Source organism: Vipera berus (genome assembly GCF_964194415.1).
Source record: "Vipera berus genome assembly, chromosome: 2".
NCBI classification, from domain to species: Eukaryota; Metazoa; Chordata; class Lepidosauria; order Squamata; family Viperidae; genus Vipera; species Vipera berus.
In genome coordinates this window covers 215,191,675-215,214,709 of record NC_138203.1, presented here as the reverse complement: position 1 = coordinate 215,214,709, position 23,035 = coordinate 215,191,675, and the positions used below count along the sequence as shown (strand labels likewise).

General features: G+C 40.9%; 1 protein-coding gene across 1 annotated transcript; it reads right to left on the bottom strand.

Moving 5' to 3' along the window:
• Nucleotides 1-542: 542 nt before the first annotated feature.
• On the bottom strand, nt 543-22,386 carry FGFR4 (fibroblast growth factor receptor 4). Its single transcript, XM_081321171.1, has 17 exons — nt 22,290-22,386; nt 16,330-16,596; nt 15,522-15,611; nt 14,555-14,721; nt 13,651-13,774; nt 12,622-12,812; nt 10,495-10,633; nt 8,389-8,582; nt 7,413-7,558; nt 6,030-6,151; nt 5,787-5,897; nt 5,354-5,544; nt 4,182-4,304; nt 3,046-3,116; nt 1,962-2,099; nt 1,727-1,832; nt 543-1,590 (listed from the first exon to the last, which is right to left on the bottom strand). Exons 1-17 carry the CDS (start codon nt 22,381-22,383, stop codon nt 1,444-1,446), a joined length of 2,421 nt encoding a protein of 806 aa, XP_081177297.1. The 5' UTR covers nt 22,384-22,386; the 3' UTR covers nt 543-1,443.
• Between the last annotated feature and the right edge of the window lie 649 nt (nt 22,387-23,035).

Below are 23,035 nucleotides of genomic sequence, written 5' to 3'. Positions count from 1 at the left end.
ACTCTGGATGAGAAAGCTGAGCACAACTGTGTTGGCAATGGATACTGCAGGGAGTTCCATATATGGAGAGTGCCAGGTTGGGAAAAGCTATTACCGAATAAGTTCAGCATGCTACACCTGAAACTTTCTTGTATTCTCCTTTTATGTTTCCCAACAGATGAACTTTTGGCAAAATTGCAAAATTTAGGAATACTGTGCTTAGGGATGACCTGACAAGACATCTGGCCTGGATGTGAAATATGGAACCTGCTGAATACTGTATGATGTCAGGCCAGAAACAAAGGGTCTTGTGGCCTTTAAGAATCACAAAATTGTTGGAGCAAAAGATTTGATGAATTATGCTCTACTTCCTTAGTTAAATAGCTGAAGATAACAACTCCTTCATTGGATCACTTGGGTTATGTTCACAAAAGCTCATGCTATAATAAATATATTGGAATTTGAAGTGCCACTGGATTCTCTCTTGTTTTAGACTAACTGTATTGTGCCTTGAAAAATCGAATCAACTTCTCTTCTACAGATCACGCGGGGGGGGGGGGGAATCAGATTATGGCTAGTTGTTAAAAAGGGAGTTTAGACACACAGTGCCTTCCTTTCTAAAGCTTCACAGATTTTCATTTACACAAGAATCAAATTAAATTGCAACATTTGAACTTCACATAGAGATTTAGACATACCATCTGAGGCCAGACAAGTCTAGCAATCATTTCAACAGGAGATGCAGGGGGGGGGGGGAAAACACCTCCAGGCAGAGGTTCTACTCCAAAAAAATAATTTATGGGTGCGGGTAATTCATGTGCATTAGAAGTGATATGTACATAAATATTTATCTCTAGGGTTATGTACAGAGGACATCAGGAACCAGAAGGAAAGGTCCATGTCCTAGGTAGGACATCCTTGTGATGGTGTGTCCAGATAAGGATGGGACTGCCTGAGAAAGTTGGCTGGCTGACTCCTGCCAAATCATGAAGTCTTTTTAAAGTATGATTAAATTGGGAATGTATCAGAAAAAGAAGCAGAATACCCTGTGATGCTCCTAAGAGCTCCTGCAGTTAGAGAGTGCCCTTCTCTCCAGGACTAAGTTACTTCCTATTAATCTGGTCTTACTTGTCTTCAGTCAGCTGGCTGCATTGAAGGCTCAGCTAGAGCAACAGCTTTGAGGGGACCTGAGATTACAGGGTATTGAAGCATCGTGCCTGGAGCATCCGTAGACACGTGTAAGGAAGCCATCTGGTTCTTGTTGATGAACTTTAGACAGCAGATGTCCAGCAGATTCCAGAAGCTTGATGAGACTTTTAGTTCTTGCTAATATAGCTCCAGGCAGTTTCTTCGACCAGGGACATTCTGAGAACTTAAGTTCTCAAATTATGTAATCCTTTAGGAATGAAGAAAAAAAAACACAAAAATGCCACTTTCCCTAGTGTCCGTGGCCTGTCCCCCTCCTCATGTCCTTACATTGTGATAAGGAAAAAGGCAAGGAGTGATTGGCAAAGGATCGTGGGTGAAGACTGAATCATCAGAGGAACAGGTGCTAGTTGTGTCTTCACAGGATGGGGAATACTGTTCAAAAGGCATTGACAGGTCCAGATACTGGAAAAAACAAACAAAAAAACAAACACATAATCAGCATTCATAGGGATAAAGGCAAAATTCCTACTTTTTTGTTGCCAATAGCCAGCTGTTTATATATCCTCAGTGGAACCATCCCCTGGGAGTTCAAACCTACCTCATCAGACACAGCAACCAGGACTTTATCCAGTCCCTCCACTAACTGCTTAAAGGTGGGTCGTTGGGAAGGCACAGCATGCCAGCACTCTCTCATCATCATGTACCTGTTTTGGAAAAAGAGAAACCTCAGGCCTCTATTTTCCCCCGGAGTGTAGTCTATGGGACACGGATGCAATGCATCTGGAAGATGACAGGCTGGGAAATGTGGCTTCAGAAGGCCCAGTGCTACTTACAGTTCATGGGTACAATTGGAGGGCTTGTCCATTCGGTGACCTTCTTTGAGGAGTTTGAATAGTTCTTCCACTGGGATGCCAGGATAAGGGGAGCCACCCAGTGTAAAAATCTCCCACATGAGGATCCCAAAGGACCACCTTAAAGTGAGGAAAAGAGGCAGAGAGAAGGTGAGAAGGCTATAAAGATTTTCAGAACATACATATTTGGAAAGCAATCCATGGGGCAAGCAAACCTCAGAAGAGATCCTTCTCAATGAAATGTGGAAAACTATTACAGATATTTACCAAAAATTATTTGGGACCACGAATGACAGAGTGCGGTAAATAGAAAAGTATCCAGCATGCATCCATCCAGGGTGGAAATAAAAGTATATTTCAGGGAAGAAGTGACTTTATACTGAATTAGACTGATTACAGGTAGTTTGATGGACACATTGCTCTGGCTTTGTGATGAAAACTTTGATTCATGCACTAGGAACATTGGGGAACTGATATATAATAGACTCCAATTATTCTCCATATTTCTAAAATACTCAGGGGAGAGTTGCCATATGTTGTATTAGAGGCAGAGTAGATGTGCAAAAAGTCCCCTCTTCATTTCTGTGGACAGCTGGAAGGTACCCTTGTCTTAAACTCTAAAATGGGTTACAGCCAGTCAGTGTAGATGTTGTGGATTTAGGTAGACCAATAGGTGTTTTTTTTTCAAATAAGGCAGATTCCTCTGTTTTTTAATAGGTGAAAAAAATCAAAGAGATGTATCTGAAACAGTTTGCAATATTCATCTGTAGGTGTGCAAACTTTAGATTTGATCCCCACAAGTTTATGGGAATATGAGAATAAAATTTATTTACAACATCCTAAAGAGTTATGCCTCTTTTCCCGGGACTGTACAGCAGAAGTTGCAATATCTTAGACACCTGTTTTAAAATGTTGCAGAAAAATGCTAGGCTTGCACTCCAAAACACTTTTTGGAAGCAGATCCAAAATATTACACAGCACTAGTCACTACGGTAGTATTACTAGGCACATTTCTATAGGGTGATTAGATAGTGAGAACCAACTCGTCTTGCACACTCATACTTACACATCACTTTGGTGTGTGTACACTCTGTCAAACAGAGCTTCTGGTGCCATCCATTTTACAGGCAAGCGACCCTGCAGATAAAAATGAGAAGCTGTCAGTTCATTGCCGTTTGTTTTTTTTGAGTGACAGAGCAGCTCTCACAAGTTCTCTCCTTCTCCTGCCAATGAATCGTATTGTCCCACAACTCAATCAAATCTTTTATTTTTTAAATCACTTTCTATACTTCAAAAGTACAGGGAAGTCCTTATTTAGCGACAATTGGGACCGGAAACTCCATTGTTAAGCCAAGTGGTCACTAAGGGCTTATAAACTTAGTTCAGCTTTCTTTTGCTTTATAGACAGGGAAAGTGATAAACGTTGAGAGCTGCTTGTAGAGTTACTTTTTCATCATCGTGGGAACTGCGAACGGTTGCTAAAGGAGGCAGTTGCTAGATGAGGGCTTCCTGTATAATCAAATAAACTTCACCGATAGATACTGCGGTACTTTGCTTCCCTACCATTGTCCCTGTTCCTCTTAAAAATACTGCCAGTTGCCTACACAGCCAGATTTTATTGGTGGTTCTGGCAGTGGAGAGTCACATCAACAGCCATGTTTTTCAGAACAGCCCCCATCCATTGTCTTCCACAAGGCCATCATAAAGGCGTCATAATACACAGTCCTTGCATTGACAGAGCACTGGAAAGGTTCCACTGCACCACTACTCTTGTCTCCATTGGCCAGTCAGCAGCCAATGGGCATGGCACGGTCAGTGTCTGAGCGCATTCTGTGCTTCTGGGGCTTGATGGTGAGTGGTATAATGGAAAAAGCTTGCTTATCCAGCCACACTGCATGTAGACAAAACTGGGCAGTTTGCTGGGTTTAATGTTCTAATGACATGAGTCATTGGATGGAATTGGTTTAATCTTACGCAAGACTGGCTTGTTTCAAAATAAATAAATCTAGAAAAAATCCCTTGGGTTTAGATGACTAGATCAACTGATCCCTTCTTGCTATTTTTGATGTTTTGGGGACCGAGGTACCTAAATATTCTTAATTTACTCATGTTTTTCCCTATGATGCTTTGCATTTCCAAAGCACCTGAGCATAACTAGACCCTTTTGGAACCCTGCGGCCATAATATGGTCTTTTCACTCACATTGCTGGTTTTCTTATAGTAGTCTATATCATGAACTCCACGGGCCAAACCAAAATCGGCAATTTTCATCACATTCTCTTCAGTAACAAGAACATTGCGAGCAGCCAGGTCCCGATGAATACACTGGAAGGAAAATGAAAGAGCTGCATCAAACTCCAAGGACTCCACTATAACCTTGATGTCACCGTAGATTAGTTTATTGCGCCTTTTAACATAAACATGGTAAGCAGGGATTTTTTTCCAGCTTTCTAATTCTTCTCAGGCCTGATATATACAACACTGTTTTTATTCTTGGATCTCAGGTAATTCAATAGCAAACTTAATATGAAGTGGAATGAAGATGCCAGAGGATATAGTCAAGTATCAATTCATATAATTTTTCTGGACCAAAGAACATATTTGGTCTGAGTCTTATGCCAAGAAGTGGTCTCATTTCTCAAAGTGGTTGAGATGATTGAGAATTTAATTGAACTTTAATTAGAACTAAATAATATTACTCCTTATGTTTCTAAATTTCTCCTTGTCACAATAAAAATGATAATTTAGTCTCCATTTTGGGAGGAATATTGTGGGCCCAATCTAGAATAGAATAGAATAGAGCTGGAAGGGACCTTGGAAGTCTTCTAGTCCAGGCCCCTGCTCAAGCAAGAGATCCTATACCATCTCAGACAAGTAACTGTCTAGCCTCTTAAAAATCTCCAGTGATGGGAGCGCCCACGATTTCTGGAGGCAAGCTGTTCCACTGGTTAATTGTCCTGTCAGGAAGTTTCTCCTTAATTTCTGGTTGCTTCTCTCCTCGATTAGTTTCCATTGTTTCTTGTCCTGCCCTCTGGTGTTTTGGTGAATAACGTGGCCCCCTCTTCTTGGTGGCAGCCCCTCAAATACTGGAATACTGCTATCATGTCTCCCCTATTCTTTTCTTTAGACTAGCCAAACCCAAGTCCTGTAGCCGTTCTTTATATGTTTTAATCTACAGGACTTTAATCATCTTAGTTGCTCTTCTCTGATTTCCCCCCCCCCCAAAAAAAAAACTCTCAGCATCTAAAGCTTTTGTGGCTGTGAACTGAAATTATGTATTTCTGGATCAGAGCTGACCAATACACCCAAAAGGGTTTCTTGGAGCACTATCATGATAGATGGCAATGGACACTATCTGGCTAGATCCCTCTTACCCGCTTGGACTCCAGGTACTCCATGCCACGGGCTACTTGGTAAACACAAGAAACCAAGTCTTTGAAGGAAAGCTGCTCCTCTGGCATCTTGGTAATATCAAATGTGTAATCAGGTGTCGGAGGTCGGCGGGCTCGCAGATACTCCCGCAAATTCCCCTTGGCAGCAAATTCCACAATCACATAGAGAGGACCTGTAGTTACATAGTGTGATGGTATTAAAAAATGTCTCCAAAATATGCTCCCACTGAGAGCCCATGTTCAAGTTTGGCATTCTCTCAGATCCTACAGTTGCAATACCCAATTTTCCCCCAATGAGTTCTGCTTCGTTCCAACTGAGTCATCCTTTCTTGATCTTTTGCCTCCCCAACATCCTCTCCCTTCCTGCAATGCCCACTGTGTTTTCTACCTCCCAGCCAGAAATTAAGTCACTCACCATCTTGGGTACAGACACCCAATAGGTTAATGATATTCTTGTGTTGGTCCATCAGTTTCATCATCTCCATTTCTGAAATGAGGTCAGCCAAGTCTTTATCTGTAGCATTATCTAATAAGGCAAAGAAATAAGCTCATATAATTCCTGAAATGATATGTAGAGCTATGCATTTAAGAATACCGCCAATAATGAAAGGACAGAAGTCAAAAGGATGCGGCTTTGGGCCCTATAAATTACATTTACCTTTCAGCATTTTAACAGCAACAGTGAGAGGACGTTCTGGCCGTTCTGGATCAATCCCATAAGCTTCTGCTCTCACCACCTGCCCGAAACAGCCCTCACCTAAGGGCTTGCCTAGCACCAGCCTAGGAACAAAAAAAGACAACTTCAGAATCGGGAAGATGTGCCAACATTAACAAGGTGCTGCAGGGCTGCAACCTTGATTTAAAAAACAAAAAACTAAATAGACTGTAAGTGTTGTGTCTTAGGCTGATCTATGAGTTATTAAAGTCACAATGGATCCTTTTAGCCGTGGAATATTATTCTTCCAGGTGTCAGACTAGTGCGGATATTGACTAGCTTTCAATAACAAGTATGGGTAGTCTTCAACTTACAACAGTTCATTTAGTGACTGTTCAACATTATGTCACTGAAAAAAGGGACTTATGACCATTTTTCACACTTACAACCACTGCAGAATCCAGATGGTGATGTGGTCAAAAATCAAGACAGTTGGCAACCAACTCATATTTATGACAGGATCATGTGATCCCCTTTTGCGACCTTCTGACAAGTGAAGCCAATGGGGAAGCCAGATTCACTTAACAACCATGCTACTAACTTAACACCTGCAGTGATTCACTTAACAACTGTGGCAAGAACGGTCATAAAATGGGGCAAAATTCAGTTAACAAATGTCTCATTTAGCAACATAAATTTTGGGCTCAATTGTGGTCGTAAGTCAAGGACAACTGTAGCAATTCCTTTTCAGTAGCTTTCAATTAACAGATGGTCCTATATGCCAGAAAGGAGTGACTGAAGGGCAACTCTGACATGGACAAATGTGGCATATCTGATTGCCCTGGGATAACTGTGATACTTGAGTTTTTTTGTCTGCTGCACACTTTGTTGAGGAGCAGTGTTTCACAAGTGAACATTCAGCTGTAATCCTACACATCTGGGAGGCCCTAGCTTGTGGAAGTCTGTTGTAAAATGAAGATGGTAGCTTTGGCTCAATTCACATAGACAGGAATAATGTATGCTTACATCATTTAACTGGCAACACAGATGTGTAACAAAGCAAGTGTGACATATTCCTTCTTTATTTGTTCTGAGTGAGGTAGTCATTTTGGAACTATCATGTTACCAATAATTACTAAGTTCTCTCTCTGTACGAACATAGAAAACTTTAGTCTGTGGATATCTTGATATAAAAAACTTGGTAACAGCACAAAATGTAGGAACCAGCTCCTTGTAGTAGAATAAATAGAGACCTTGATAAGGAATTAGAAGCATTTTTTCCCTTTTCCATCTTTTAACAGAGCTTCAGTTTGTTAAGATATTGTAAAAGTAGCTGTGCTTCTCCAGTAGCAAATGCAGTAAAAACCCACTTCCTTATATCCATACCTGTCCCGTGGGAATTCCCACTTGGAATCCAATGGCAGTTCCACTTCCATAACCCCAGCTAGCATGGGAGTACAGCTTGAGGAGAGGCGAGTAACACGCATTAGTGATGTTGTGGACTTCCCTGAGGAGCTTGATTCCAAGGAGAACTATGAGGCAAACCAAGGACACATTAGAATGGTCCCTGAATGTGGTTCTCTTCCAGAGCAGCAAGAGACTGGACGCAAGTTTGATAAAATTCAAGTAACAAAATGCCACAGGTGACATAGCAGAATAGCTACATCTAATACACTGATCCATCTACTAATATTCTGTCTCTCCACAACTGGTTTGACTCTTAAATGAGGTCTACACATAGGAAATCAGCAGATCTACCTTAGTAGATATTGAGAGATCTTTTGGGAGCCCTTAATGATGTAGGGAACTTGTATTTTACAATCATTTGGTGTATCACAGATCCCTATTGTTTATAATCAACATCCATACTTATACAGGTAGTCCTCGACTTACAATAGTTCATTTAGTGACCATTCAAAGTTACAATGGCACTCAAAAATGTGAATTATGACTGTTTTCATAGTTATGACCTTTGCAGCATCCCCAAGATGATGTGATCAAAATTCGGAAGCTTGGCAACTGACTCATATTTACGACGATTGCAGTGTCCGGGGGTCACGTGATCACATTTTGTGACCTTCTGACAAGTGAAGTCAATGGAGAAGCCAGATTCATTTAACCACCAGGTTACTAACTTATCAACTGCAGAGATTCACTTAACAACTGTGGCAAGAAAAGTCGTAAATTGGGGCAAAACTCACTTAACAAATGTCTCACTTAACAACAGAAATTTTGGGCTCAATTGTGGTTGTAAGTCGAGGACTACCTGTAGATAGCTTTACTCATGACTGGGGAACTTTTAAAATTAATTCAGTGATTAATTGCCCTGTTACTTCAGTAGATCAATGTTTCTGCTACATACCTGTCGGATAAGAGGAAATTTGGAGAGTTTGTGCACAGCCATTGGTTCCAGAGGCTGCTTGCTTGGCTGAATCTGCATGCGGCATAAAACAACAATGACAATAGCCATAGCAATAGCTAATGACCCTGAAGTGTAGATAATTATGTCAGTGTACTTGATTTCAGGGGCATATACTTCTTCAACTTCTTCTTCATCTGCAAAGAGCAAATAAATCTTCAGTTAATTAATTCTATAATTAAATTAACATTGAACACTGTCAATACCTGAATACGTTTCTGGAGATGTTAAAGCAGAGGGAAAAAATATTGAATTGTTTAGTGTGGTTGGTCTCCTTCGAAGACAGCTATTTGGAACTGCTATCAAAGCCACATACAATTCTCTTTTTCTGTTTAAGAATGTGATCTTCCATAATAAATTATCTACAAATCTGTATTTTAAGAAAAACTCCAAAATGTGCACATATTCATATGACATTTATTATTGCTGCCAATCGTTTCTTAGAAAATGTATTTAAAAGGCCCCAGATTTATGTTCACATTTAGATTTTATTCTTTTCAGTTTCAGTCATGAAACTGACAGAAAAACAAATTCATAACTAGCTATACTGCTTTCCACATTAAAAACATATTCTTTATTCACACAATAACATCGTGTCTTATCACATTTCCTTAGTTGTCATATTATTTTTCAATTTTTTCAAAGTTGTTTCTTATCAGAGAGGTGCCTGGCAATGTACATGTGAATGAAGTCTGTGAATGAATGATTTGGCTCATGCCTCATTTAGAGATGAAATAAGTTTAAAAGTTCCTTCAAAGACAAGTTGGCCTGCCTTTGCCATTCTCATGCTGCTGTATGGAGTCAGATAACTTTTGTGTTGGTTTGCATTTAACATGGTGAATATAAGCAGGTTGTTGTTTCATGTCAGTGTACTTTGTTAGAGGGTTGGTTCTGCACTGGGTGGTGATGTCCTTCCTGCCTTGGGGGCTGCCATTGTAATGATTTCCTGAGATTTCTGAAGCAAAGGTTCAGAAGTTTGACCATTATTGGATATGTTAAGCTGCAAATGTCCCTTCCTTCCTTCCTTCCTTCCTTCCTTCCTTCCTTCCTTCCTTCCTTCCTTCCTTCCTTCCCTTCCTTCCTCTCTTTCTTTTTTTTCTTTCTTTCTTTCTTTCTTCTTTCTTTCTTTCTTTCTTTCTTTCTTTTTCTTCTTTCTTTCTTTCTTTCTTTCTTTCTTTCTTTCTTTCTTTCTTTCTTTCTTTCTTTCTTTCTTTCTTTCTTTTCCTTCCTTGCTCCCTCCCTCCCTTCCTATCTTGTTTCCCGCCCAGCTCGCTGTGAGCAATGTTCTTGGTGTGGCCAATTATCTAAGTCCCGTTATGGTTCCCAGGGTTTTAGGCAGTCAAAACCTTCCTCTTGTCTATCAGCAGCATCCAGCTTTTTATTCTTTGAAGTTTCTGGGTGTTGTGCTATTTTGACAAGGGGTAGGGGGAGGAATTTGGATCTGCTCCAGGAGACTCTATGTTGATAATGTGCATACCTAGATTCCATAGGTCAGAGGATGGGGGCTGCCAGGCCACAGGCCTTTCCTTAAAGCAGAGGTGGGGAAAGATGGCCCCTTTATGACTTGTGGACTTGGCTGGCTCAAGAATTCTGGGAGTTGAAGTCCACAAGTCATAAAAGGGCCATCATTCCCCACCCACCCCTGCTTAAAGTGATAGCAACTGCCTTGGATAATTGGTAAAATCAAATCAATTAGAGCTTTGGCTGCTTTACATGTTGCCAATAGAGTTCCTCTCAAATTATCCAATCTTTTAATAATATCAGCTTAATCTGACAAGGCACAAAAATAGTTAATCAGATTTCTTTTTTCAGGAGGTCATCTGTGTACTGTCTTGCTGAAGGCTGAGCAAACTGTTTGTCTGAGCCGTAATATCTTGGGGGCAGAACTGGTCAAATGGCCTTGGGGTTATCTAAAGTTGAGTGTGTGTATCTGTGTCTGTGGGTCTGTGTGTTTTGTACTCTGTTCCTATCAAGAGTTTAGTTTTAACAAAGTGACCACAAACAGCTTTCTTACAAGCCTGAAATGTGCTAGCCTTTTTTGTTCCTCACCTGGAAGCACAGTAAGCCAGGCGGATTGGTAGGACAAGCCGATAGAATTTCCAGCCAGGCAGGTGTATTCACCAGCGTCCTCCATGGAGACATTCTGCAAGTAGAGGACTTCCACTTCTGAGCTGTTAATATCTGCTGTCTACCAGGGTGAATGCCGAACAGAAGCAAAAGACAGACCAACATTAGTGGTGAGCAACACAAGAGAGTTGTCCAAGAATCTCTTTGGTTGAGGATTAATTTGCTTGCTTCTAATATTAATATGTAATAATGATCTAATATTATTTCAGCTCATCCCACCTGGTCAGGCAGAGAAGGTTTGTGTCACACACCATCAATCAAAGAATTCCAACTGGTAGGATTCAGGAGGAGAGCCTTCTCTGCCATTGCCCCTGCCTTCTGGAACATTCTCTCCCCCAGAGGTGAGGTGGTCCCCCACTCTCCTGGCCTTCCAGAAAAGACATGAAAACATAGCTCTGTGGCCTTGGGTGGATTGGACAGAGGAGCACAGAGCTGTCAGGCCGGTTAGCACCTTGAAACCCCTCCCTTCGCCTTTTAATTAATGTTTAGTATTGAATTTTAATAAACCTTCCTCTTTTAAATCTCATATACTGTTTCTATGTTTCAATAATTTATCTGCACACCACTCAAGAGTCTCTCTGTGAGTTTCAAAATTTGATAGATAAACAAAACTTATCATATGTATGTGAAGGTCCACATTTCCACATCTCTGAGGAAGGTATGCTATACATGCATTATACTTATTGCTAACTTTTATTGTTTATAAGGGAGTTTTTTTAATAAAAACCCTATGAGAGTCTGGTTTCTAGCTAGAAAAGCGTTAAACTAACAGTGGGTGGGGTTTTTTTCCCCATAAGAGATTTTGTTTATATTTTTCAATTCAGTCTACTAACAGTTAATAAAAATGAAAATATCACCATGTTTGGACCCTGCCTTTCTTTTAAGGGAACCAACAAAGATATCATATCTTTCTTTAAAAAGAAGTCACTGGATTGCAGTGGCTGTATAATTACAATGTGCCATCTTCATTGAGCATGCCTTAATTTGCAAGGTTATAGGTCAGCAACAAGAACAACAACAATAATAAAGTTGGGAGGGACACTGGAGGTCATCTAGTCCAAACCCCTGCTCAGGCAGGAAACCCTATTCCATTTCAGACAAATGGCTGTCCAGTCTCTTCTTTAAAATTTCCAGTGTTGGAAGTTTTGGAGGCAAGTTGTTCCACTGATTAATTGTTCTAATTGTCAAGAAATTTCTCCTTAGTTCTAGATTGCTTCTCTCTTTGGTTAGTGTCCATCCCTTGCTTCTTGTCCTGCCTTCAGGTGCTTTGGAGAATAGCTTGACTCCCTTTTCTTTGTGGCAGCCCCTGAGATATTGGAACACTGCTATCATATCACCCCTAGTCCTTCTCTTCATTAAACTAGACATACCCAATTATTCCAGCAACCGTTCCTTATATATTTTAGTCTTCAGTCCCCTAATCATCTTTGTTGCTTTATAGAGTCTCAACATCTTTTTTACATCGTGGTGATCAAAACTGGATGCAGTATTCCAAGTGTGGCCTTACCGAGGCATTGTAAAGTGGTATTAACAATTAAGGTGATTTTGATTCTATCCCTCTGTTAATGCAGCCCAGCACTGTTTTGGCTTTTTTGGCAGCTGCAGCACACTTCTGGCTCATATTTAAGTGATTGTCCACTAGGACTCAGAGATCCCTCTTACAGTTGCTACTACTGAGCAAGGTACCACCTACTATACCTGTGCATTTGGTATAGTATAGGTGGTACCTTGCTCAATAGTATTTCCAAATTAAAACCACTGGAAGCAAAAATATCCATGTCCAGCCTTGAAATGAAAGGGATCTGGAGAAAGTGACATTTGTGTCAACAGAATTCTTCAGCATGGACAGAGAGCAAGATCCTTGCCTACAACCCCTCATTTCTTCTTCATCTGCTCCTTGAGGAAAACCAATTACTGATTAACATCCAAATGGTGGAGATGTGGCCTCTATAACTCTGCCAGCTCCATCATGTTATAAATATAAATATCACTGAGCAACATGGTTTATTGTTTACCACTCCCATTTCCAAAAAAAGTAAATCTGGTTACCTTAAGGATCTGCACGTAGGGGACTCCATCTGGACCAAAACTGCTGCCATTCACTTTGATGTGTTTAAGCCACTGTATGTGGGGCTGTGCATCGCTATATACCTTGCAAAAGAACTCTACATCACTCCCCATCACTGCTGTGGTATTGGCAGGCAGCCCAGCTTGCAAGATAGGTCTGTGTGGAGACCTCTCTGTCAAGAAACAAACAGGGAAAATGTCCAGTTGTCCAGCACAGCTGAAGGGAACCATATTTCTCAAGACAGGTTACTGTTGGAGTCTCCAATACATCAATCTCTGATCGTGATTCAGAACAGGCCAAAAGTACAAAGCAAAATCAGCTACGAAACACCCATCCAATAGTAGCAGTTTGCAATCTTCTTAACACAGCACTACTAATGGTCTTGCCCCAAAACCTGGTGGAATCATATTTTTTTCCCCACCATAGACCAGCAAAACGTGCTATGCTTCTGATGTTACATAATACCACAGGAAGACCTCCCACCCAGGGCTGGCTCCAGAGACTCTGGGGCGATTAAGGGTAACCCCAGAGAAGGCTGATAATAAAGGATGTAGAGATAAGAAAGCAAATGCTTAAAGCTCTGCCTAGTGATTCAGGCAGGGTTAATTAATTTCATCTGACTTTGTGACCCAAGAGATCTCTGTTTTCCTTTGAAGCTGGCAGAGGATTTGGTTTTTGGTTTTTGTTTTTTCAATCTGGGGAGTCTGAGGTCAGGATGGTGCCTCTGCCTTCCTAAGAAAAATGGCAGGATGCCAACACCCGAGTTTTGCTCCCCCACCCCCCCCAACTCAGAAGCATTAATTAAGACAGGAACTAGGAACTTCTGAAAATGGTGATGGGTCCCTTTCATTTTCAACTGTGCTCCATTTTATATCTTTGAATTGGTCTCCTTTATACAGAGTCTGAATATTTCTTATGGCCAACATGTTCCCTTTGCTTTGTGTTTGCTTCCCAACTTGCCATTAAAGAATAGAATCCCATTCAAGGTTTGGGAAGGAAGACCTTCTCACCTAGCACATCCAGAAAGTAGCTGTAGCGAATGCTGCCAAATTTATTCTCCACCAAGCATGTATAGTTGCCTCGATCGGAGGGTACCACGCTCTCCATGACCAAACTCCAGTGTTGATGCCTGAGCTGGGAATAGAAAAGATGATGCAAGCTATCGTTATCACTGGTGCGTCCTTTGTTTTGCAGAGCCATAAATTTTTCCTGGGCATGATGCTAATAGAATCTCGTATTTCAGACGTGGCTATTTCAGCTGGTGGCAAAGTTAGGAAATACAGATAGTCCTCAACTTATGACCACAATTCAGCCCAACACTCCTGTTGTTAAGTGAAACATTTATGTGAATTTTTTGCCCCATTTTACGACCTTTCTTGCTACAGTTGTTAAGTGAATCACTGCAAATGTTAAATTAGTAACCCTGTTGTTAAGTGAATCTGGCTTCCCCATTGACTTTGCTTGTCAGATGGTTGCAAAAGGGGATCATGCAACCACGGGACATAGAAACCATCATAAATAATCAAGTCAGTTGGGAAGCATCTGAATTTTGATCATGTGACCATGGGAATGTTGCAGCAGTCGTAAGTGTGAAAAATGGTCATAAATCACTTTTTTCAGCGCTGTTGTAACGTTGAATGGTCACTAAATGAACCGCTGTAAATCAAGGACTACCTGTATTGTTCTGGGAGATTTAGGACAGGGAGAGTTAAAAAGGGTCTAGTATTTAAGGCTTTGGTAATTCTCTTTGTAGAGATGACATCTATTCCTACACACAAATGCTAATCCCAACCATGCAAAGGCCTAGGAATCTATCACTAGGATATAGTTCTGCAAGGGGCTTTCATCATGAATAGGTTGGCTTCTTCTTCCTCCTCTATATTACATTAACAACCCAACACATTTAAGTCTTACCCGAATTCCTCCAATACGGTGCTCTCCACGGAATTCCCGCCCGTTCTTCAGCCAGCGGATAGATGGGGTGGGATTTCCTGAAGCTGGGCAGCGGAACTTGACCGTATTTCCTGCTGGGACTGCATGCAGCTTCTTGTCCATTCGATGAGGGTGAGTCCAATAGGGTGCTAAAAAAAAAATATATGACATGACCCATTCAGGTTTTAGTGAAGGCTTCAAAAGTGTTGTGTTCTTGGGAACCAAAGTGGATTTTGTGCTACGACTGAGGCAGGGAGAGGATGAACGTTGAACTGGCTTCCAAGAAAACAACAAGAACAGTACAAGAGCTTAAAGAACAGAAAATGTTACACAGGCACTCAACAGTGTGGCAAAATGAATGACAGCACTGCATTCATTCCGCCAGGAATACACAACATTCTGAAAGACATCAGTGTAGGCCAGGGGTGTCAAACTCAATTTCATTGAGGGCCGCATCAGCATTGCGGTTGCCCTCAGGGGGCCGGGTGGGTATGGCCAGGGTGGGCGTGGCCTACTGGGTAGGCGTGGCTAGAGTGCATTTGGCCTACTGGGTGGGCATGGCCAGCTCTACATCTTTGGTATCAAGGGTGCCTATGGGGGCCTGGGCAGGAGTGGGACAGATCTGAGGGTCTCTGGCAGGAGGAGGGTCTCTGGGCCAGGGCCAAGGCAATGGGGGCCGTTCCCTCACTGTTTCCAGGATGGCTTCACGGGCCACATGAAACCACTTCGCGGGCCGGATCCGGCCCCCGGGCCTTGTGTTTGACATGTCTGGTGTAGGCCATGTCGTGCACCATCCTTGGTAGCAGAGTGATGGTAATAACCCTCCCACCCTTTGGGGTTCCTTGACATTTTTGCAACGGGAGGGAAGATATCTGGCTATAATCTTCCGTGTCTTTGCTCCTAAAAGGTAATGGTCCACAACACTGAGGATAATGACCCCAATACTAACCTCGATGGGCCTGTGCAGGCTCCTCATTAGAATCAATGTGAGCATTCTCCACATCACTGTCTTCATCATCATCCCCTGAAGCCAATGAATCTAAAATCAGAATGAGCAGAGGTGACATTTTGTACTAAAACACCCCCAAGTAATTATGGGACAGTGGATAGATGCCACATATTAAGGGTTGGGTTGTTTGTTTGTTTTTTTACTGTTGTACCAGCACTTTTTGAGGGGAAGAAGCAAAATGTTAGGTGGATGCAGCAGTTACAAAGGGCAAATAAAGAGAGTTGGCACTGCAGTGCTAGATTTGTACACCATGAGTTACATTGTAGATGTTGTTTTGCATGGGAAGCTCCACCTTATAGCCATCCTTGTGTTTTGGAAGATGTCTTCTAAAGGCTTAGAATTAAAGTGTTTGTGAAGACCCTGTTACATTTTCTTTAGTTATGGTTGTTTTCTAATTTGAGTGGTTATTACTTTCTTGTTGTGTTTTTAATTGTGCAGCTCAATATTGTAAGCTGTCCAGAGTAGGCAGCCACAACAAATTTAATAAATAAACATGTACAATCTGAGACACTAAGATGGTTAAATGGTATAATGTGTGACAGTGCACAACCTCAAACTCTGAGCATCTCGGCTCTGGTCTAAAATCATACCATGTCTCCTGATGATAATATCCTGAGCTCAGTGGATTGTTTGATCTGATTCAGCATACATCAAGCTGCTTCCTGCATTTCTTTGAAAATATTAAATCTCTTCAGATACTTTGAAACCAGTTAGAGCACTGCAATCCTTCCTAGTCTTATGCTCTTACCTACAACAGAGATAGTAAAATTACGCAGGCTTTCTCCAGTATTCCAAGCATGGCATGAGTATAATCCTGAATCTTCATAGGTGGCTTCAGGGATCTCCAGCAAATTTTGCTGAATGTGGATGCGCTCACTAGGGAAAAGTTGCTTATCTTCCTTATACCATGCGATAGCCAGAGTGTGATTGGTGCTGCAATAGAGCTTCAGTTGGCTCCCTGGATCCAAAACCAGATGCTCCTCTTCTGTCTCAAGCATGTGGCTGTCAAATATCTCTGTCCAATACAAAGAAGGACCAATCAGTGCAAATGACAAGTTTTTCCTGCTCTACTGCCATCTTGCAAATACTGTACTATGAGCAATGTAATGACCCATTAACAAACTCTACAAAGCAAAGCTACTTCTATCCCAGCATCCAAATCTTACATCCCTAGTATAGTAAGGCACAATGGTAGCATAGCAGGATTTTCCATTATATATGCCAGACTTCTTCAAGCAGGCACCCTTCAGATCTGATTAACCTGACTACTGTTCTCATAACAATCCTCAAATAGTGCAACCAAAAGCTCAAGATGGAAATTTGAATTGCTACAGTCTCAATATACTAGGCAAGCTGCAGGCTGCAGAAATTCAGCTTAAGTACTCACTTTTGTTATTTCACCAATTCCAAAACCTTACTTTAGGAGAGCGGGAAGATCTTAAGCATAGCTGCACTTAAAACAGCAGCTTATAAATATGTCTTTGTCCAGATTTAACTTGGTACAGAAAAAAGTTTTCACTGATTGTATTAGTGTGCCATGCTTGCCCAGACATAACTTAACTGGGATTTATTCAAGTGCTGTCAGAACATTCTGAACCATGAACTAACAACATGAGCTGGGTACACACAGAATCCTAAGTTAAAATACAGGTAGCTTTATAACTAGGTACGTTACAAAAGTCCCCCCCACCCCGGTGGGGATCTTGCTAATGCCAGCCCTCTAGGTGAAACTGATCAAGAGAGTAAGATTTTGCTCTGGAGCAGAGAAGTGGCAATTTGATCAGGGAGGATAGTCCCAATCTGGAAAGCTGCCCAATATAACAGTCCTGAACCTGATAACAAAACTGTTTCACAATTTAGCCTCACACACCGCTGCCTTCAGACTCCTGTCTTCTGTGCTGCGGAATAATCTGATGCATGTTTGAAAATAAGCAGAGTGAAAATATTTCAAAAGTAGCAAGTGATGTCAATCTACTGTTTTCAATTCATGCAAACCTTTCACCTTTCAGTCCATAAAGTTCAGATTAGAAGTACAAGATATATTATGCAACTAGAGAGACCTGCTCATACCTTCCATTTATTTTTTTTCCTTTTTAAAATGGGTATAAAAGATATATTTGGCACCTTAACAGCTCAAACTTAACACATATTTCTAAGTATTGTTTTAATAAAAGTATTAATCTGACAATGTTGTTTACATACTAAATGTCATACATATTTTGCATTCTTATATTCCATTTTTCTTCAGAATCTTCTGTTCAAATATGTTCCCACCCAAGTGCTTAAACATTTTTGAGAGTCCTGCATTTTTAAAATTAAGTAAGAGCATTTCTAACAGATCTGGAAGATAAAATTTGGGATGTGGGGAGCAGACTCATATGCAAGATATTCAGGAATCTTCTACAGTTACTCTCATTTTAGAGGAAAGCACTCAATTTCTGGCTTGCTCTCCAGGGTAAAACTAGCCAAAATGTTAGGTTACATTGGAAAAAATTGTCTCTTCTGTTTTGACTATGAATTAAGCACACAAGTCTGTGAATGTGCACAGATTCTGCAAATCTGTCATTTGGAAGGAGAAAGCAGTATCAGGTAAGCACATATACAAGCTGAAGGCTTACTGGGTGTTTTACTGTTGTTTTTTATGCATATAGGCTAAATAGGAGTTTAAAGTAATGGAGCTGTGGAAGAGTGTTGCTCAATTCCACTCTTTCCACCTTGGGATTCTCCAAATCCTGTCCATAATCCCTTTTGTTCTGCATTCCCTCCCTTGTCCCCGCAATGATGTCATCAAAGCCTCTTTCCTGCCAGTCCTGGGTTGGAGAAAGGATCCCAGGAACACTGAAGCATGACTTTCGAGCTGAAATCCCCCCTCCCCAATTCTCTCTGTGGGAGATCTCAATTGAGTGATCAGTCCCTGAGCTCAAGGTGACTGTTTTGACAGATTCCAAAATGAACATGTCAGGAAACCCACGACCACTGCCCCTTCCCCCATTGTTCCGGCCCCACAGCTCCTTTCCCGTGCTCCCTTTGCCCCAGCTCACAATAGGGGCCAGCCCCTTTTCAGCAAAGGACTCTGGCTCTCTTCTTAGCTCTTCCTCTGCTTCTGCAGCCCAGGATGGGGTGGGGTGGGGTGGGGAGAAGAAATGGGACAGAAAGCCTTCACCATTACTCCTAGTTGGGCACATGCATGCCTGTAAGTCACAAGGAGGCAAACTGCTTTGAATCTGCAACTTTGTCCCCAGCTGCACCCATCCCCTCCTGGCCCCTCCCTTCCCCTTTAGCTCCCTCCCACACAGCTTTCCCTCCTCAGCCCAGAGGCTTCCCTCCTTTCCTCCGTGGCATGAGCAGGAGTGAGAGGTTTCACACTCAGTCGACTCCACAGCTTCCCGCCTCCCTGTTTGTCTAACCTGGATTTGAACTATAATTGCTTTGGTGACCCATCCTCCTCCGACATTAGCTCCAATTGTAGGAGCACTGCTGGCAGCCCCTTCCACCAACTCGCTCCTGAAGCAAGTCTGCTGTCCCTCAGTGAAACCTGGTTAAGGCCAACCCACTTAGCTGATAACGCTCCCCTCTTTTTCTGAGAGGACTGAGCTCCGGGCCTGACCCACCCCATTGGGCCCACAGAGCAATGTGTCCCAGCCTGCTCCACCAGCAGCTGCTGCTGAAACCTGCTGCTTCCCATTCTAGGTAGCCCACTGGTTCCCTCCCCTCCGACTAAGTTGCCAAGTAAGAGAAATTCCTGCAAATGGTGTGGCTTGCAGGAATGTCCAGTTCATCCTCTCTCCCACGCGAACTTCAGGATGAGCCCTAAGATTTTTGCTGCCTGAGGCAGAATGGCCACTGGGCTAAAGTGGTCTATATTAAATCAGTGCCTGAGATCAAAAGCCTTACAAACTGGGAATAAGAATTAACAACAGAATTCAATCATCAATGATTTGCTTCACGTTCATTAAATAGATACTCCATGTTAAAGTCTAAGGCATTTTTATTTAAGTTAAGATGAATGTGAATTGATTCTCAATGAAATAGCATGCCTGTATAGATCAATTGCTGGCCTTCATCCTCAATGTAGGAATCTGGTCTTGTGCAGTGGGGGATATTCCCTTGCAGCTGTTCTTTACTTTAAAAAATAATTTAAGGTAATTGCTGAGGTAATTAAGTTATCTGCTATAAATATTCCTTCGGGCTGAGGAAACCATTCTGATTGGAAAGCAAGCAGTGACTGTCCAGAGAGAGATTTCAGATGTTGGAAAACACCGTACAAATTATGTAATTTGGACCTTGAACAAATCTAGTAAAGTACAGTTGAAGACTGTTCTCAAGTTGCCCTTCTTTGTAACCTCATTTTCCAATTCCTAACTGACAATCTCAGATTGGGCTTATTAGTGTTTAAGATCTTTCCAAGTAATTCAAAATCCTTCTACTGAGCAAGAAAATAATTTGAAATTAATATGAAATCTGGTAATGCTGACAACTCTCAATAATGTCAGTTATGGAACCCAAAAAGATGTCCTGTCATTTTGCCACCTCAGCAATGGACTTTGACAAGTGGAATCAGTGCTAAGCAAATATCTGGCACCTTCTACTTGGGAATAAAGTTCACATTCACTGTGAGACGACCCATTGAATTTGTCAGTAGGTTCTCACAAAGATTATTTTTATTCTTATACACAAGCACCATCGATTACAAAACTAGATCCGTTCATTAAACCAGATTATATAGGCGGAAGCTCCAGACTTTACTTTTATTCTCTTGATCATTTTTCCTCATGGTGCTTATCTTGCCAATCTCAGAAGAGATAGCAAAGAACAAACTCTATATCAACCATTACATTGCTTCCTCAGTCCATTAATACTGATTGCTGGATAGCAGCAAAGTTCAATGACCAGCATGATGTGACAGTAGGCTCAGAGGCACCCAGGCAGCTGGTTGGCACAAATAACAATTATCCCATCTGTTCCATGGATGGGCCAGTCAAGGAAGAAGTATCTTTTCTCAAGCATAAGTGAAAGTGCCAAGCACCTGGCAGGGCAATTTACTCTTATTCCACTAGGGAATCCCAGAAATGCAAACTTAAATGAATTAATTATTCAGTGAGGTCAGTAAGACAATTTGCAAGGATGCTAGCTACTTATTGTAGAAACAACTCCAAAAATGTCAAACTATAACAATATATAAACATACACATATACAGACAGACAGACAGATAAATATAGGGTACAGAGAAAGAGCTATAGACATATATGAGATGCATGGAACACATTTTTAAATGTATCTGCATAGGTTTCAGTCCCATACCATTGGTCCACAACCAAACTTACAATGCACATTTCAATAAATATTACTTTGATTAATATGATAGCAGTCCTGTAATGTTGCAATGTAATACTTCTTCAGAGAGATCTACATCTTTCCAAGTGATTCAGGTGTGCTTAGTTCTATCCTACATTACACATAATTAAAAAAATATAGCTCTTTTACAGTCAACAATTAAGATAATTAAGAGGCAAAGTGAGAACTTGATGAAAAGATAACTATCCCTGTTGTAAAATGGGAAAGAAGATTAACAAAATCTTCATGACAAAGAAGCAGAAATGTGACACTATCAAGATCTTGCTTGTGAATAAAATTACTTTAACACAGTACTTAAAGACATACAATTGACTGCAGGAAATCTACCTGTAAATTTTATACTTGACAGTCAGAATTAGGAATTTCCTATGTGCAGAAAATACCTTTGTAATTCTTAAATTCCAGGGAATAGAAAAACTTTAGGTTTATGGCATCTTATCTTTCCTTTTTTTTTACTAGAAGTTGAGATCTACCAGATGGAACCAGATGGAAAGTAATGTTTTATAGAGAGTCAGTGAAGAACATCTTTTTGAAATATACAGTAGGGATGTTATGCTTCAAAGCAATTTGCTTTTAGTATGAGATTATACCTTAGTTATGCAGAAATACACTCCATCTTTTTCTTTTGGATTTTCTTTCATTTTAATAGGCTTTTTATATTAGAAGTTAGGAGTCAATGACCTTTGGAAAGTCTAATCACTCAAAGTTTATAAACAGATAGGTTTATATTTTATTTCCTTAAGGGACAAAAGGAGTATACATAGCATTCCCTGTGACAATTTTTCTGAACAACAACCTTGCCAGGTAAGTAGGGCTAAGAGATAGCAACTGGTTTAAGTTGCTCAGTGCTTCCATGCCTTGGGGACCTGTGTTCCAATTTTCATCTCCCTGGTCCTGTAGTCCAACTCTTTACTTAACTGCTACACCACGTTGGTTATTTATATTCCAGATGATTTACACCAAGCTCTTATTGTACAAAATATTCAGAACTAACCTTGGTTAGACAAGAATTGGTCTTGGATCTTAGAGATTTCCATTTCTTGCCACGACTCCACTACATGTCTTTGACAAACTGCGTTAGTGATAACTTACTGTTTTCCATTAAGTATTTTTCTTCAATAAAGTACGAGTGATTAAAAGTCAGCAGCAATACTCTGCTGCTGTCCACTAATTTGGAGAACAAATCTGAAATGCCTCATAACTTGCCCAGATGATTGGGGCTTGTAAGGCAAACTCCTTAACAGATCAGTATCTTCTTTTAACACAGAAAATATCTTAATACCATTTTTCATATCCAGACACACTTACTTCTCCTAATTCTATCAGTAGCAATAGTTCCCAGTAACACTCACCTGAATCCCTGGTTCCTTCTGTGGAAGCAGATATCCAAGCACATATAGTTGCTACCACCAGAAGCCTAAGAAGATCACACCACAGGGCTGTCATCCTATTGTCTTCTTCACTTTGGCTCCCAGTTGGACACTCAAATGCTTAATTAAAAGAGAAAAAAAATGAAAGTCACTCTTTTGTCCTCTAACACACGATCAATATGTATCTGTAACTATCCAGGATTCCTTCAAAAAAAAAATTGGAGGTCAGTGTACAGGTACAATTATTAGAGCTTTAGACCCTGCAAGTATTACTTAACATTATCTCAAAAGAAAAGGCAGGGAATGGAATACATTCATATTTGCCAATCCAAATGTTCAAACATTCTCAACACTAGATGCAAACAACCTATTTGTGAAATGCTATAAAAGAAGTGAAATAATTTTTAGTAACAAATGGCCTATAGCTTATTACAATTTTGAAATATAGTACTCACTTTGAAAGTTCCCAGCAATCCTGTCCTCACTGTACAATTATCTATGCTTAACTGAACCTTGGTTAATGCAATTAATCCATTACTTGAGATAATTATCTGACACAACAACCATAAAGTAATCAGGCTGGCTTCACCTACCTAGTAAACTAACATGGGGGGGAGGGCTGTAGTTTGTTTACAGTTCAGCCTGCCTTGCAAAGGCAGTCAACACAAGGTTTAAGGTGTCATTCCAAGCTGTAGTTTTTTGAGCTCAAAGTTCAAGAGACAAACTTA

Excerpts from the sequence above, each read along its gene's own strand:
- FGFR4 (XM_081321171.1), bottom strand. The coding sequence starts at position 22,383 with ATGACAGCCCTGTGGTGTGATCTTCTTAGGCTTCTGGTGGTAGCAACT. Across the intron at positions 8,583-10,494 it reads CTGGCTTACTGTGCTTCCAG|ATGAAGAAGAAGTTGAAGAA; the intron begins GTGAGGAACAAA and ends TGCTCTTTGCAG. Across the intron at positions 3,117-4,181 it reads ACTATAAGAAAACCAGCAAT|GGTCGCTTGCCTGTAAAATG; the intron begins GTGAGTGAAAAG and ends TTTTATCTGCAG.